We start from the raw sequence: 18,104 nt of genomic DNA on the forward strand, positions 1-18,104 counted from the left end.
TCATTTCATTTCATTTTATTACCTCCAACCAAATTACACCTTAGTGTAGCTTGTAGTAGAATTGCATTTGTGCAAATCCAACGAAGAATATATGTTCTATTCTTCCTTTGTTTGTAATCTTTGTACCATTTAATTGGTTTCATTTTCTTGTTACCATATTCAAATTTGGAGCTAAATAAGTTAATCCTCACAACTTAATTTGATGCCTTGCTCATCAGAGATTATTTGAACGAGTAACAAACCACTCTTGTAAAAACTAAAATAAACAATTTAGTAAATTACCACATTTCAACAACATGTAATCTTCATAAAAGAGCAACAAAATCGTAAATTGTGAATAACCAAATAAGTAAAAACAATATAGAAGAGCAAGTATTTTAAAGCCAATACCATTTTAACTTGTTCCTTTCAAAGAAAAGAATTCCTCAGATCTTGCTAGCAAAGGTAAGACCTTCCTTCTTAAGCTGGTCTAGGCTCTCAACAGGGGGTTGGAGTTTGGCCACCTTAGCGATAGCGCTATTCTCCTCGGGATTACCACCTTCAAGGAATGCACCAATGACCTTGCCATCCTTAATCCAGTATGTACCGAACTTGGCCTTTGGTGTTTCAGGATTGTTGTCTCCGAAAAGTACAGTTTCACCAACATTGTCGCCATAGAACTGCCACGCCAGATCAAAAGAACGAGAGTAGAAGTATGGAAGGTAGTCATACTCCTCAACGGATTTTCCCTCCTCACTAGCCTTGATGGCCTGCCAAAACAAAGAATTTAGAAGTGCATTAGTTTGATGATAGTAGTTAGTACCAAATAGGAACAACATAAATATTTGAATTTAATGAGCACAAGATAAAGCAATTTCGTCTAGACTAGAAAAAAATCACTTGAAAAAGGATTATAAATGTAGGTGAATCTGCATACCTTGACGGCTTGTTCAGCTGATTTGCGAGAATGGTCAACATGCTCGACTCTTCTATTCTCATTGTACAATTTAAGAGGGAAAGTAGCTACATCTCCGACAGCATACACATCAGGAACACTTGACTTGAAAAAAGCATCGGTCTGAAGCCATACAACAGTAGAAAGAACTCAGTATCATTGGCACATTCAAATTCAAACATGATCATCAGCAACAGCAAATATTTTATTTTTTCAATTTTATGAAGATCAAAGTTATGATTAAGAAATGAAGATCATACAATCAAAGATTTCAATTTTATTTTTTCCACTAACCTTAATGCCACCTTTCTCCTCTTCAACTTGTCCCTTGAATAATGTTGTAAGGGGTCTTCCTCCAACACCAACAACAACAATGTCAGCTTCGAGAACTCTACCATCCTTGAGTTTCACTTCCGTCACCTGCAAAAGAATCAAAAGGTTCAGCGTAAGTAAATTCAGCCTCATTATTGTGACCAAGAAAATGAGAAATTAAAACGAGTTTACCTCTCCATTAGCATTTGAACTGAAACCAGTTGCAACAGTTCCCTTGATAATTTTAACTCCTTTGTTTGCATAATAGCCCTCGTAGAAAGCAGCTATTTCAGAAGTGAAAAGCCGAGGCACTACAAGGAAAAGAGGAAAAGTTGATTAAAGTTCCTGCAACCTCCAAATTAATAATCCATCTATTAATTTTTTCAAAAACAATGTTAGTGACATAAGTAGGAAGAGAGACATAATTAGTTTCCACTTACTGCACCAAGGTTCAGGGTAAACCATAGTGACGTCAAGATTATTAATTCTCAAAGCAGCACCAAGCTCAAGACCAATGTATCCACCTCCAACAATAACAGCGGTACCATTCTTTTTTGCTTTAATTGCTTCTACAAGCGTATCAGCATCATCGATTTCTCTCAAGTAGAAAATGTTTTTGGCATCAGCTCCTTGAACTTTAAAATCTGTCAATTTAATAACCTACAGAAATAATAAAAGATCTTAAATATCATTGAAAACAAATTTTGAGGATGATCAAAATAGAATTTGGATAATACTTACAGTAGAACCAGTTGCAATAACAAGAATCTGATACTTGAACGTTTCCCCAGCTGCGCTTACAAGAGTTTTCCCAGCAAGATCTGCTTTGACTATTTCGGTGCTAAGGATCAATCCGATACCTGTAAATATAGTTGGATTTTCATGAGTAAAGAATGCTTTCAACATTATCAGAACAAAAAAGTGATTGTACAATTATTAAGAAGGATAAATGACCTTTCTCCTTGTACCATTCAGGAAGCAATCTTTCTCCTCCACTTCCAACACACACATGGAAACCCGGTAGTCTTGCAGGAGCTGCAAAAATTGAATCAAAGCTTTAGACACAATATCAGAGAAAAAAGACAATAAACAAAATTATTGGTGGAATACACAAATTAATTGGACGATGCAAATAACAAAACTTACAGTCAGGGAACAAATAAGCCTTGCTAAGAGCAGGACGCTCATAAGGTGCAACCTGAAAAGGTGAAAAGGAGTTAAATTTCACAATGATAAAAGAATAAGGAAAAGGAAAACTCTTGTTTCTTAAAATCAACAAAATAAATGTCTTTTAACAAAAAGAAAGGACAGAATAATTTCACTAGTTAAACATGTAAGAACATATCACTTAAACTAAACATCAACATCATGTTTAGATATTTATGTTGGAAGAACCAGTTCCTAAAGTGCCTCTTTGTCCGCCTACTGCACTCGAATCTCATTCGGAGTGATATTGGAGAGCATGTAGATTTCCTTATTTTTAACTTGAGTCCCTTCACTAGCGCTACAACATTTAAGGAATATAAAACAAGAGCTTCGCATAGTTCAAATTGCCCAAAGTGATGCCACATGATTCGACGTTATTAATACATATACTTAAGAAGATTTTACAGAATGCGTCCTGATTTGATGTTTGCCAGGATATTATCAGACTTTAAGTAGTTGTCCATAGATTCCAATAATTCCAAATCAAATTTCTGAGCACCTACTTAAAAGTCGTATGAAAGGCCATCTTTTTAACCACCAAATCCACTAGTGTTCCAATGATACAGACGGGTCCACCATTTTCGAATTTGTTCTACCATGTACCAACAATTTACTCTCAATGGGTAAATTTTGAAAAAAAAAAAGAAAAGGGATTGATGCTCATATAAGGAAATGCCTAAATTTATAGATGACACAGAAAACAAAAACATACCGCTTCTTTGGAGATAATAGCTAGCTCGCCTGGCTTAACCCCTTGTTTGGCGAACTCTCTAGCTGCATATCCCTATACAAACAAGTAAAATAAATAAACAGAATAATTGTAATTATGTTGAATTCATAAAACTATTTTAGTAATTGTATAAATTAATTTAGATATGGTTAATAATTTCCTGTTGTTCCTGGTTTATATATCTGCGAATAATTTCAAACGCTACACCGATTTGATAACTTTTGTAAGATAATTCACTTTATTTAACCTATTAAAATAATCCATTTCCGTTTATTTTCGAATCTACAATCTACATTATTCACCTTCAGGCTTCAAACTCAAAAACACAATGATCAAAATCAACTAGTAAAAAACAAAAAGAGAATAAAAAAACACAATATATAAACTCTCTAAGCAGTTGGAATAATCTAAAACAAACAAACATGCCAAAATAGAAATCGCGAACAAAAATTCCGATAGCCGATCGGGCTTAGAATAGAAAGAAACTCACAGCCGAGACTCCACCACCGACGATTACATACTTGAAGCTCTTTTCCGCCATTAGAGACAAATCGAGATCAAAATAACAATATCTTCGGTCTGTGATGAGAATATGCGATGAGGAGGAAAGTCTGTGATTGGTCAGCTATTTATATTGCCTCTGTGCTTTCGCCAATTGGTCCGACTGGAGAGATCAACGAAAAAGGAATTGTCCACGTGTCTTATTCTACACCGTTCATCATTCTGATTAGGCAATGGCCACGTCAACCATCTTGTCTAAATTTGAACATTTGTGTTAATGTAATATTAATGTTCCAGAATTTTACATGGAAATGGAAGGTGGGCCTTCGAGTTCGGGTGTGAACTCAAATAGATTCTTTCTCTTTTTTTTTTCCTTTTTCCTTGTTTTTTTTTTTCATTAAATTCTAATTTGTGATTATAATACTTATCTAAAACAAATAATTTGCATTATCCTTTAGCAATAGTTTTATGGAAAGTGAACGGGTTCTTAAAATAAGGGAAGGTTCATGTTCATGGCATCCTAGAATGTTGCAAGAATATTTTAACACATTGAAACACAACATATATAAAAATAAATGAAATGATCCTTAAAAAAAAATAATAATAAATGAAATGATTTTTGTTATTAATATAATAAAAAAAAATAGGCATAAGATGCGGAAAAACGTCATCGATGATGAAATGAGTCATCATGCAAATAGACTTTGACCTAGGGTGACTAAATATTAAAATAAAATTACAAAAATATATCATAATAAATTTTTTATTTTTAATCTTTAAATTTTTTTATTTACATAACTAATTTTTCAGTAAAAAAAATATATTTTTTTATACTTTATAGTTATTGTAAAATTGTTATTTTTATAATTGATTTATAGTTCTATTAATTTTTACTTTTTTTAATTTTTTACGAAATAAAATTTATTTCTGTAATTTTAAAATTTCACAAGAATAATTTTATAAATAAAAACTTCGGAGTATAAAATTATAAATAAAATATAACAAAAAATATTTTGAAAATTTCTTTATAATTTATAGTTGCTATTCTTCTGTAAAGGTAAGAAATACTATTGTTTTAAGCTAATTAATTTGAGCTTTTTCTAGAAATAAAAAAAAAAGAATTGGCTTGTACAGAATATCAGAATATTACTGGTTCATTTATCTTTTAGCCTGTACCATATTATTTAATTATCAATGATATTGGTGATTGCTTGAAAAAAAAAATGTTTTAGTCAAAAAATTATTGTATACTTTTTTTAAAAAATAAATTATAAATATTCTTGAGTGGAGAGTTATGTGGTTTTTGTTTGAATTTGGTGGAATGGAAGTAAGAAAAGATAAAATGGACTGCTTTTGTTAGTTTGATGCCCGTGGGCCATGGGCCATGGTTCATGGATATGCGAATATGACCATTTCTTAACAGAATCAGATCCAAATCCTATGTGAGATACAGCAGCCGATCCTAATTTTCAGACACTGAAAATTTTCAGACATTTGTTGAATGCACCCATTCCAATACGAGGTTTTGTTTTCTCTTACTATATTTTGTTTTCTTTTTGAAATGGAATAAATTCGTTGAAGCAAACAAACATAACATTAACCAAATCAGTCGACGTAGTTGCAGATGCACAAAGGATGGATTACGAGTGTTTGCACTATTAAATCTAATTCAATCTTCAAGTACAGATATTTATATTTGTACGAATTGAATTGAAAAATTTAATATACATAGACATTGTTTATTTCAACCTTTAATAAAACCAATTAAGTAAAAGGAATGATGACATGGCAAGTGAGGACTTGACACATCAACATGTGTTAGTTTAGTTAGATTTTTCAGTTATTTTTGTAATGGCAAAACCTGATGTGGTGCTGCCTATATATAGTTCTATTCTTTTCTGTTTTAAAAAAGAAGTAGCAAATAAGATAGATAGAGAGAGAGAATTATGTATGGTGAGGAAGATTACTTGTTCTTAGAGAGAGAAATTTATGGAGCATTGAAGAACTAAAGGGTTAGAAACCAAGGGAAGCAAGTTCAAGTTTCAGGTGGTTTCAAGGAGTTCAAGCTTCAGGATTAAAGCTAAGACAAAGGGAATATCTCATCATTTCTGTGTTCTGTAATTTGTACAACTAAACATAGTGTAATCTTGTCATTTGATTCATAATAAAGACTAATCCTAAGGGAGTTCAAAGAGGACTAGGCTCTTCACTTTGTGAAGGAAGTTCGAACCTCTATAATCTTGACTGTGTTCTTTAAATTCTGTTATTATATTTTTCTGCAATTCATTAATTCATTTCTGGTGTGTTGATTAATGTTTGTTTGCTGGCTGAGGTTGTTGTCTAACACAACAAATGGTATCAGAGCTTGGATTCAAGAGAAGGATCGGCTAAGCAACAATCAAGAAACCTGCAGAATTTGACAGAGAAGAAAAAGTATTTTGATTACTGTTCTGAATTACAGCAGCAAGAACCTCAAGATTCAGATTGAAAGTGACCAAGAAAGATGTCTACAACAAAGATAGACATTGAGAAGTTCAATGGCAAGAATGACTTCTATCTATGGAGAGAAAAGATGAAAGCTCATCTTGGAAACATGGGATTAGATGAAGCTCTCAAGGGAGAAGACAAAATGTCTGAAACATTGGAGAAATCCAAGAAGGAAGAGATCCTGAAAAAGGCAAGAAACACTATAGTGTTGAGCCTTGAAGATGAGATTTTGAGAAAAGTGGTTAGAGAGAAGACAGCTGCTGCAATGTGGGAAAAGCTTGAACAAACCTACATGACAAAGACTCTACCCAGCAGGGTTTATTTGAAACAAAAATTCTATGGTTTTAATATGGATGAAGGTAAATCTATTGATGATAATCTTAATGAATTCACTAAACTTCTTTCTGATCTTTGCAGTTTAAATGTGGAAATTGAGGAGGAGGATCAAGCAATTTATCTTCTCAATTCACTACCTCAGCAATATGAACAATTCAGAGATACAATTTTATATGCAAAGGACACATTGGTGATGGATGAAATCGTTGGTGCCATATATTCAAAGGAACTATCTTTGAAGAACAATGGGAAACTATCAAGATTGAATGGTGAAGTGAATTTCACAAGAGGAAGACAACCACAAAGATCTTACAATCAGAATAAGAACAACAACCATTCAAGAAACCATGGAAGATCAAACTCAAGGGATTCTAGCAAAGACTCAAACAAGGATGTAAAGGGTTGCTATACATGTGGAAAGTTGGGACATTACAAAAGAGACTGTTACTTTAACAAGAACAGAAGTCAGAATCATAAGAACAAGAAGAACTATCATCATAGCTCCAACAACAAATTTGAATCCCAAGATTCAGCAAACTATGGTGATGGATATGATTCTGGAGAAGTATTGCTAGCTGCTTCTCACATCCAAAATGAAAATTGGATCTTAGATTCTGGATACACATTCCACATGACATACAACAAGCAACTACTTAGAAATTTCAAGAAAACAAGTGGTGGAAAAGTAGTTCTTGGAGACAGCAATACATGTAGTGTGGAAGGCATAGGAAATGCTCATTTCAAGATGTTTGATGGAGCAATTCGAATTCTCAAAGATGTGAGGTATGTGCCTAATCTAACTAAAAATCTAATCTCTGTTGGAACCCTTGATGATGCAGGTTATACAAACAAGATTGAATCTGGCATAATGAAGATAAGCAAAGGTTCAATGGTGGTTATAAAAGGAGAAAAGAGACATGGACTCTACTACCTAATTGGTAATACAGTGACTGGAGATGCATCTGTAGCTACAAGCAATGAAGATTCTAATGCCATATTATGTCATAGAAGGCTTGGACATATTAGTGAGAAGGGACTCAAAGTAATTTATGATCAAGGCCTGCTTGGGAAAGACAAAATCAGCAAGGTTGATTTCTGTGAAAGCTGCATTTTGGGAAAACAACACAGGTTGAGTTTTAGTGTTGGCAAGCATTGTTCCAAAGGAACTTTGGATTACATCCATGCAGATTTGTGGGGGCCAGAAAAAGTGTCTACACATGGGGGTAACTCTTACTTTCTCTCTATTGTTGATGATTTCTCTAGAAAAGTTTGGGTGTTTTTATTGAAAACCAAAAATCAAGCTTTAGAAAAGTTTAAACAATGGAAACTGTTAATTGAAAACCTAACAGAAAGAAAAATTAAGACCTTAAGAACTGACAATGGTCTTGAGTTTTGTAGTGGAGAGTTTGATGATTTTTGTAGGAACCATGGTATACAAAGACACAGAACTGTAAGGATCACTCCTCAACAAAATGGGGTAGCTGAGAGAATGAATAGAACATTGCTGAACAAGGTGAGATGCACGATGTTCAGCTCAGGTCTTCCAAAAACATTTTGGGGAGAAGCCTTGATGACAGCAGCCTATTTGATCAATAGAAGTCCTTCAACAGCTATCAACCTCATGACACCTGAGCATAAATGGACAGGTAAACCTCCTGATTTATCTAATTTGAGAGTATTTTGGATGCATGGCTTATGTGCACCAAAGTGAGGGTAAGTTAGAACCTAGATCAATAAAAACTGTATTCCCAGGTTATCCTCAAGGTGTTAAAGGTTATAGACTTTGGCTTAACAATGAAAGAGGTTTCAAAACCATAAATAGTAGAGATGTTATATTTAAAGAAGATGTATTTCCTTGCTTGAAAACTACTAACCATGACAATGCAGGAAATAAGACTAACCCTGCAGGTAGCATTGAAAATCAGATACAAATCAATGAAGAAGAAATGAGAGAAACTGGAAATGATCAAGGCACTGATCAGGTGGAAGTTACAGACACTGAGGGACAAATTGGAAATATAGATCAGGTGGAACCTGATCAGGAAGATGTAACAGATCTTCAAGACTACCAATTGGTTGGAGATAGAGATAGGAGGGTTTCAAAATCTACTCAAAGATATGGATTTTCTGCTTTCACAGATATGCTGGCATATGCTTTTGTCACAGCTACAGAACTTGTAAAAACTGAGCCAAAGACCTATTTAGAAGCTATTTCAACTAAAGAAGCAAAGCATTGGAACAAGGCTATGGATAATGAGATGGGGTCATTGAAAAAGAACAAGACTTGGATAGTGGTTCCAAGACCAAAAGAAAAAAGGGTGATCAGTTGCAAGTGGATTTTCAAGCACAAACCAGGTTTTAGAGATGATGAAATGCCAAGGTTTAAGGCTAGACTCGTGGCAAAAGGTTTTAGTCAAAAAGAAGGAATTGATTTTAATGAAATCTTTGCACCAGTTGTGAAATACAAGACAATAAGGATAATGTTGGCCTTGGTTACTCAGTTTGATTTAGAATTGGAGCAAATGGATGTAACCACTGCATTCTTGCATGGAGACTTAGAAGAGACTATCTACATGGAACAACCCGAAGGTTACAAAGAAAAAGGCAAAAATGATCATGTGTGTCTCTTGAAGAAATCCTTGTATGGGTTAAAAAAAGCTCCAAGACAATGGAATAAAAGATTCAATAGCTTCATTACACAACATGGATTCACAATGAGCATGCATGATACATGCTTGTACTACAAAGGCACTGAAATATTACAAGCTGAATACCTTCTACTCTATGTAGATGATTTGCTACTGATTAGCAAAGAAAAGAAAAAGGTTGAAGGAATGAAGGAAATTCTGAAATCTGAGTTTGACATGAAAGATTTAGGGGCTGCAAGTAAAATTCTAGGAATTGACATCAAGATAGATAGGAGCAATAATCAGTTATTTCTCAGTCAAAAGGATTATTTGGAAAAGGTAATTGAAAAATTCCAAATGAATGGTTCTAAGAAGGCAACAATGCCACTGTCAAGTCAGTTTCAACTATCTAATAAACAGTGTCCTAATACTGATAGAGAAAGGCAAGAGATGGAAGAAATACCATACTCAAATGCTATGGGATCTGTGATGTATGCTATGGTCTGTACAAGACCAGACCTAGCATATGCAGCAAGTGTGCTGAGCAAATACATGGGAAATCCTGGGAAACTCCATTGGGCTGTAATGAAATGGATGCTCAGGTACATCAACATCACTACCAAGGTTGGTTTATGCTTCAAGAAAAACCAAGACAAAATTCAGGTGGAAGGCTTTGTGGATGCAGATTTTGCAGGGGATAAAGACTCAAGGAAATCTACTACTGCTTACACATTTCTCATTTCAGGCAATTGTGTAAGTTGGAAATCTCATATTCAACCTGTGGTAGCCTTATCTTCCACTGAATCTGAGTATATAGCTGCAACAGAGGCAATTAAGGAAGGGTTATGGATACAAGGCTTACTAGAAGAGATGAATTTATTCCAAGGAAAAGCTACTGTCTATACAGATAGCCAAAGTGCATTATACTTGTGTAAGAACCCAGTATTTCATGATAGAACAAAACATATTGAAGTAAGGTACCATTTCATAAGGGAGAAAGTTACTCAAGAACAGATCAACATTGAAAAGGTACCAAGTGAAGAAAATCTTGCTGACATGGGTACTAAACCAGTTACACTTAGCAAATTCCAACACTGTTTAGAATTGCTAGGCATAGAAGAGGGTTAAGTCAGCAGGTGGACTGAACAATGATCTTAGGAGAAGTTTTCTTTAGATTGGTTTTATTAAGTACTGAGGTGGAATTTGTTGTTTATTTTAGCCCTTAATAAAACCAGTTAAGTAAAAGGAATGATGACATGGCAAGTGAGGACTTGACACATCAACATGTGTTAGTTTAGTTAGGTTTTTCAGTTATTCTTGTAATGGCAAAACCTGATGTGGTGCTGCCTATATATCGTTCTATTCTTTTCTGTTTTAAAAAGGAAGTAGCAGATAAGATAGATAGATAGATAGATAGATATATATATATATATATAGAGAGAGAGAGAGAGAGAGAGAGAGAGAGAGAGAATTATGTATGGTGAGGAAGATTACTTGTTCTTAGAGAGGGAAATTTATGGAGCATTGAAGAACTAAAGGGTTAGAAACCAAGGGAAGCAAGTTCAAGTTTCAGGTGGTTTCAAGGAGTTCAAGCTTCAGGATTAAAGCTATGACAAAGGGAATATCTCATCATTTCTGTGTTCTGTAATTTGTACAACTAAACATAGTGTAATCTTGCCATTTGATTCATAATAAAGACTAATCCTAAGAGAGTTCAAAGAGGACTAGGCTCTTCACTTTGTGAAGGAAGTTCGAACCTCTATAATCTTGACTGTATTCTTTAAATTCTGTTACTATATTTTTCTGCAATTCATTAATTCATTTCTGGTGTGTTGATTAATGTTTGTTTGCTGGCTGAGGTTGTTGTCTAACACAACATTAAAGTATATTAAAGTAACAGATCCAATATATTCCACACATATTTATATAAGATTTTAATAAATTATATATACAATCACTATTTTAATGTAAAAAAAAAAATCAATAATTTAAAAATCTAATACATATAAAAAATAATGAAGATTCAAGTAAACTCATGGAGAAAACCACAAACCCGAGCCCCTAGAAACAGGGCCCAACACCCATGTTGACAATCAACCTGGTGCGTTGCTTTCGATTACTCAAATGTCAAATCTGATTCGACCAATGAATCTATAATGGTTAAAAATAGGGTAGGAGACCTTGTCCTCAAGTTTAAGAACTTTGTAAGTATCAAAATGAGATCCCCGAGAGCTCGGAAATGATTACCTAGCACCCAGGTTGACAAATGGCCTGCGATGTTGGTTTTCGCTTATATGATTTTGATTCCGAGTCGACCGTCCATCTAGTTTTTCACAATAACAAAGGTCCATGAAGTCAGAGAAGTCAAATTCATAACTTTTCATTTCTCATTTCCAACATGGGAAACTCACTCGAAAATGAAGAGTTTCAAGTTTCTCATTTATGCAGAACAACAACATCTCTGAGAACTAGTGACCAACTTCGCCAAAATACAGAAACAGACTAAGTGATGTCAAAATATCACTTAGGCATCTTAAAGCACATCCTTTGGACATTTTTACACTTACCCAACGTCCAAGTTAACGTTATATGTCAACCTGGGCGCTAGATGTCAACCTGGGCACTAGGTCATGCATTGCCTTCAGTAAAAAAGTCATAATTCACTCAATATTGATCCGATTGACGCGATTCAACTTGCATTTCGAAACTATTTCAATGATCTATCAAGTTGTGTCTCATATTTTAATCATAATTCTGAAGCTATCAACACTAAATTTCATCCAAAGAGAGTTAACAAAATAAGCTCTAGGTTACCCGCAGCGAGTTTCACTGGGCTCTAAAAAATAACTATCACCATCAGAAGCTAATTTTTACCGTTGGATCATCATCTACGGTCAAAAATATATAATTTGTAATTTTTCCTATTTTTGTGGGCCTCCTTCAACTATAAAAGGAGGGCTCCCTTAGCTCATTTTTTATATTCAGAAAACTACCCACAAGGTGAGAGCATCTCTCTTTAGTTTCTCTCTCTAGAAACTAGAGCTTAAATACTTAGCCTTTTTGTAATTCTCGTGAGAAATGAAAACTCGAAGTAGACGTAGCTCCACTACCATCGCGACATGGAGCTGAACTACTATAAATTTTGTGTGTCTCTATAAATTATATATTTACATTCATTATTCATCTCGTCAATCTAGCGAGTTAGTATTGGTCACTATTCCGCATCAACACAAGTCATTTAATGCAAATGAACATGTTGACTAAAATTAATAATAAAATATTAAAAATAATATAATGGTAAATGTAAAAGTATATTATTTATTGTGATGTAAATTTTGCATCATACTATATTTGATCCAAATTTGGATCATTTTTTATTATGTGACATATTTGCATCATAATTTAGTATATTATTCGAATAAAATTTTAACATAGTGAACTATATTTTACATTTACATTACTCATTTGCATTTTTAAAGATGCTCTAATATTTTATAACAATACCACATCTAGGGTTGAGTATGAAATCTAGAAAATTGAAAAAACCGTTCAAACCAACTTACCGAACACCGTTGAAATTGAAAACTGAAAAAATCGCTAACGGTTAAAACCACCATTAAACGGTTAGTTTTTTTTTTGTAATAAATCAACCGAAAAAACTGAAACCGACTATTATACATATATATTAATTTGTTAAGTTTTTTTTCTTTATGTATTGTAGTTACTCATAATATATAATATTAAATATTATTAAGTGAAAGGAATAAGACAATTAGTTTTTGAACAATTAATTTGTATGGTTGTAGTTATAGAATGTAGAATATTGTGCTTATAGAATAAATTGGATCATATTTTAAAGAAAAAAAAAAAGAAGTTCTAAACTAAGCAAACCGAGGTTCAAAACGGTTGGTTTTAAGATAAAATCTAGATTGGTCGGTCGATTTTCGGATTGTACCAATCTTGACTGAAAACCGAATTCTAGATTTTTATATAGAAAAAACCGACCAAACTGACTAATGCTCAGCCCTAACCACATTTATAATTTTGAATACAAGATACAATACAATTACTTTATGCCACACGTGTTGTTAAAACACCTTGATGATTGTTGTCAGACTTTGCTAAGGTTGATAATTCGTGTTATCGTGTCATATAAGTATTCGTGTTATGCATGTTGATATATTTAATTAATAAATCCTAACTCGATCTATATAATGTCGAGAAATTTTAACTCTAACTTGACTCGTCGTGTTCATGTGTCGACCTATCATTGTTCACCTGTCGACTATAATTGTCTTATACTACATGTTAATCAACATAATTAATATTGCATACTTAATTTTATATAGATATAGATATAAATATATATATTTATATATCAATTTGTTTGACTCTCTTGAATAATACACTAAAATATATTAATTTTAAATAATTTATTATACATTATTAATACAATAAACAAAATTTTCCATACCAAGCGTGAATAAGCTATGTTATAAGTAATTTTCTTTCTACTTTAGATTAATAATTTTGATAATACAAAAAATATAAACCAATCAATTAGTATCGAACGAGTTGACCTTAACCCAATTCAAATAATTATTATTCTATTCGGGTTCTCGACCTAATTTCGATCTACATCTATTTTTTATAATCTTAACCCGTAATAATTTTTATCAAGTTCGTGTTGTGACCTGAATTGTCACTAACTTTAAAGCTCTTATGGCCAAAAGTACTTTTATTGCTAGTTAGATTCCGAGTACTTTAGCTTTTAGTGGTAAAAGTTCTTTTTAAAAGCATCATTGGTGTTTTAAGAGTGATTAGTAGGACTCAATAATGTGATGATATCTTAAGTAGTGTTAGGTACCATTAATATTATTTTAGAGCACTCTCATCCGTTTTTTTATTCTATCTTTTAAAATACATAATAAAAATTCTATTTTACTTCATACATTAATATTATATCATACATCAACTTCTCTATATCTTTCAACATCATTTTAATAATATATTTATAATACACAAATAAAAGTTATTATATATGATGCAAACGTTAAAAAAAAAAAGAATATATATATTATAATATTTTTAGCTCATATATTAAATTATTAAAATAAGGAACAAGAAATGAAGAAGAAATAGTGTTGGCAACAATAGCAATCTGTAGAAAACAAATATAAAGAAGAGCAACAAATGTTGTGATCTTGTACGTTGTACCAATATTTAGCTATTATACACAAGCTGAGAGGGAGTGTTCTTAGCAGTTCTCTTGCTATAAGATACCCTAGAATGCTCAACACTCTAAGACATGACAAATGAATATTGGTGAAACACATAGCCATGTAGAATGTTGGGTGTAACTCTCTAGAATTTCTCTGTGTAAAAGAAGTTAATTTTAATGGCTTTTTGAGGAAGAGATTCTTAGAAAACTGAAAATTGAAGTGGAAGTACAACTATAGAAGACCGTAATACATGAGAGAAGCATCTTTTACCTACCAAAATTATTGAGAAATGCTAAAAGACACTATTAGTATCTAGCACCCTTCTACGTGTCAATATCGCTATTAATACAATTAAATATCGAGTCTCATATAGTTTAATATAGTACATTTTAAAGAATATCGCTAATTAATTGCAAGGCGACAAATCTACAAGGTGCTAGGCACCACTAATACCCAATAACAATACTCAAAATTATATGTGCAGACAATACACACTTATTATTATCTTATTTATACAAGCACAATCTAACCCTTGATACCTCGTCAGTTGCTGTATTAGGTTCTAGTGATTTCAGCAAGAACTTACTGTAATTAGTTGCAAGTCCATTTGATTATATGTAATGATTGATTTTCTTGTTACATATATTACTAGGAATTTGTAGGGGGTAAAAGGATTAAATTGCACCATTCTTAGTTTCTTACATTATAAAAGTAAAGCAAAAGTGATTAAGAAATCCGATCTACCATAAAAGAATTACAAATGCACAAGACTTTCCTCTGAATACTAAAACTCATAAGCTTTTAATAAGGTAAGGCGAGAAAGCATACTCGATTACTCTTAAAGACAAAAGATGATGCCCCTGATGAAGTTTCACTTAAAACAACTTGAACAGTCGATCCTCTATAAGAGCTCTTTTCCAACACTCCAGGAGAAGCTTGCAAAATATGAATCTTGAAACCAAAGTCAGAAAAATCAATAAAGGCTGTACCCAAAGAACTGGCTGATGATGATGGCAAGTCCAAGAGCAATGGCTACAATGGAAGACGCCCATGTAAGTTTCTCGGTGATTCTGGGAATCCTATCCTTTAATGCCTGACTACATGATCCTATGAATACTGTGTAGCTTCCCATGGCCACCACAGTCCCTACCAAAAACATTATCAGAAAGGCAGCACCAGCCAAGCGAGAAGGTAAAGCAAGAGCAGGCAAGACCATCATCAGTGCATCTGGCTGTAGCCCATGGACAATTCCGGTGGCAAAAGTAGCAAAACCAATTTTCTTCTTACCAAGTGTGGGGTTTTCAAGTGCTTCATAAACACCAACATCACACTCACCATTCTCTAATGCAACACATGGGGTAGGGACTTCTGAAGCTTCTCTAATGCCCATAGCACCAATGACAAGAAGTGTAAGGCCTACTACTCTTGTCCCCCAAGTTCGAATAACTTCAATATGAAGCCGATCCTTGAGCAACAGAAATATTAATCCAAAAATAACCTGACCAGCATCATGCCCACAGCCCCATAGAGCTCCAACAGCTGCACTTTCCATCCAGGAACGCCCGATAGAAAGAGGGGCCAAAGCAGCCAGATGGTCAGGCCCTGATAAAGTGTGCAAGCAACCAGCAAAGAAACCAGTCCATGCACTACTTAGCAGTTCAGTCCGAATCAGTGTCCCCCCAACTGCTGCAGCAGCAGCAGGGGCACCTGTCTTAGCTGCAGTTTGAAAAGTTGCAAAAGCTGCAGGTGCGAAAATTGGTTGAATTAAGATCATAATGAGCGCAGAAAGCATAATGTATGCCCCTACAGTAATGGCCTGAAACATGTTTGCAATATGGAAATGTTTTAGCACCTTCACATAGTTGGATCAATGATCACATAGAAAGTTAAATCCTGGTACAAAGAACCGAAGATCACATCAAACATTAAACCTATCAACAAGAATTTTTCTCACCCCCATAGGTCAGCAAACAATATGTCCTAAACATTCAAAGAAGAAGGTGAAAAGTACTGCAAATAGTAGTTGAAAGCATAAATTAGGTACTTGGGGTTTAAATCCACCATTATCACAAAGTTCATCATTGTCTTGTTCAGCTAAAGTACAGTTTACCCCTAATTTTCACAAAGATTCTCACCAACCAATAATTACAAAGAAAAGAATGAAACACAAATCATACTTCACTAAAATTCCTCAACGATGAGTATAGATTCTTAGATATAACTTATTTCTGATTCAACAGGAGAAAATCAAATGAATCAAAGATCAGATAGCTTAAAAAGTTTACAAGCAGCATGACCACCCAATTGCCAATTCTAAATTTTCCAATCCGTAAACGAATAAGTCTTCAAAATTATTAGGCAACCTCTATAATTATAATCTCAAATGAGAACCAAAAGTCAAAATTATCGGGGTTTTCCAGGCTAATTTCTCAACAACCATACATAACAAAACCCTTCAACTAAATTGCCCAAAATCTCAACTCTTTATTGAAATTGCATCAAGACATTAACAGACCCACAAAAGAACTATAACCCATACGATCGATGAAAAATACATTATCAAAATAATTCGAAAATTAAGAAAGTGATGTCTTTAGTGGTAATTCTACTAGTTGTAAGCATATGTTCGGTACTTGGATTCTAAATCCACAATTATCACTAAATTCATTTTCCGTTTTGTTAATCGCCCCTACTTTTCACATACACGTTCAACGAGTAATCAAAACTTCCCCAAAATCTTATTTCGACATTGCAATTGCAAAATAAACAAAGACAAAACCACAAAATTATAACCGCCTACGTTCGAAATACATAATATATTAGCAAATTTACTCGAAAACTGAATAATTCAGTATAAAATTACCTTGCTCTTCCCAAAAGCCCCATTTGAGATCTTTTTGAGATTTCAAGATTCCGGCACTGACCCATTTGAAGAGGCGTCCGAGGAAGAAGAAGACGAAAAACAGAGAGCATGTAAGCTGTTGGTCGGCGTAGAGAAAGAAGAGAACGAAGAAGAAGATGGAAAAGAAGCCTGCGATGAACCATCAGATTTGCAGAACAACGAGCTGAGCCGCCTTAACTCGGGGCGTGAAGATGGGAGAAGATTGAGTTTGGTAAAGTCAGTACGACCGAGTCGAGGGAGGAAAGGAGAAGGGTTGGAATGGAATTTCAAAGGGATTGGAGACGAAGAAGAGAGGAGCCTTTCCATGGCTTCCTTCTCTCTCTAAAACTCTCTCCTCCGTCTCTGCAAACAGTAGAGAGAAAGCGAGGTGGTTGAAGAAGAAGATAAAGTATGGGTAACAGAAAACTCACAATTGAAAATTTATTTATTTTATTTTATTATTAATTTTTCAATTTATTTATTTATTTTTAAAATAAACAAATGAAGTGGAAAACTGGAAAATACATTCATCCTCAAAAAAAATAAAAAAAAAATAAATACATAGATACATACTCAATTATGAAGACACTAAAATTCAACATTATATTTGAATTAAAAATTATAATTATATTCCAAAACTAAGTAGCATATTTTATTTATCAAAATATTAATCAATTTTGTCAATGAAATTTCGCTTAAATTTTAAATTGGTGATCTAATAATTTTTTTTTCTTTGCTTAATGTGCTCTAATAATTTGAAGATAGCTTAAATAATTTTGTCAAAAAATTTACAACCTGGAAAATTAAGAGATACCACATGCAAAAATAAAACTAACCGTTGACTTTTGAACTAAGTGGTTTTTTTTCT

General features: G+C 33.5%; 2 protein-coding genes across 3 annotated transcripts; both read right to left on the reverse strand.

The window, feature by feature from the left end:
* Positions 1–247: 247 nt before the first annotated feature.
* On the reverse strand, positions 248–4,077 carry LOC115709328 (monodehydroascorbate reductase). Its single transcript, XM_030637408.2, has 10 exons — positions 3,673–4,077; positions 3,165–3,236; positions 2,393–2,444; positions 2,201–2,281; positions 1,988–2,106; positions 1,687–1,906; positions 1,439–1,557; positions 1,229–1,354; positions 917–1,057; positions 248–749 (listed from the first exon to the last, which is right to left on the reverse strand). The coding sequence occupies exons 1-10, from the start codon at positions 3,721–3,723 to the stop codon at positions 426–428; spliced, it is 1,305 nt and encodes a 434-aa protein (XP_030493268.2). The 5' UTR covers positions 3,724–4,077; the 3' UTR covers positions 248–425.
* Positions 4,078–15,010: 10,933 nt separating this feature from the next.
* Positions 15,011–17,678, reverse strand: LOC115709939 (chloroplast protein FOR GROWTH AND FERTILITY 2). 2 transcript variants are annotated; one of them, XM_030638204.2, is made up of 2 exons: positions 17,219–17,678; positions 15,011–16,171 (listed from the first exon to the last, which is right to left on the reverse strand). In XM_030638204.2, the coding sequence occupies exon 2, from the start codon at positions 16,145–16,147 to the stop codon at positions 15,329–15,331; it is 819 nt and encodes a 272-aa protein (XP_030494064.2). In that variant the 5' UTR covers positions 16,148–16,171; positions 17,219–17,678; the 3' UTR covers positions 15,011–15,328. The 2 variants fall into 2 exon arrangements, with proteins under 2 accessions (XP_030494064.2, XP_060967635.1); XM_061111652.1 differs by having other exon boundaries at positions 15,011–16,248; positions 17,219–17,668.
* Positions 17,679–18,104: the final 426 nt, after the last annotated feature.

This window comes from Cannabis sativa, chromosome 3 (genome assembly GCF_029168945.1).
Source record: "Cannabis sativa cultivar Pink pepper isolate KNU-18-1 chromosome 3, ASM2916894v1, whole genome shotgun sequence".
NCBI lineage: Eukaryota > Viridiplantae > Streptophyta > Magnoliopsida > Rosales > Cannabaceae > Cannabis > Cannabis sativa.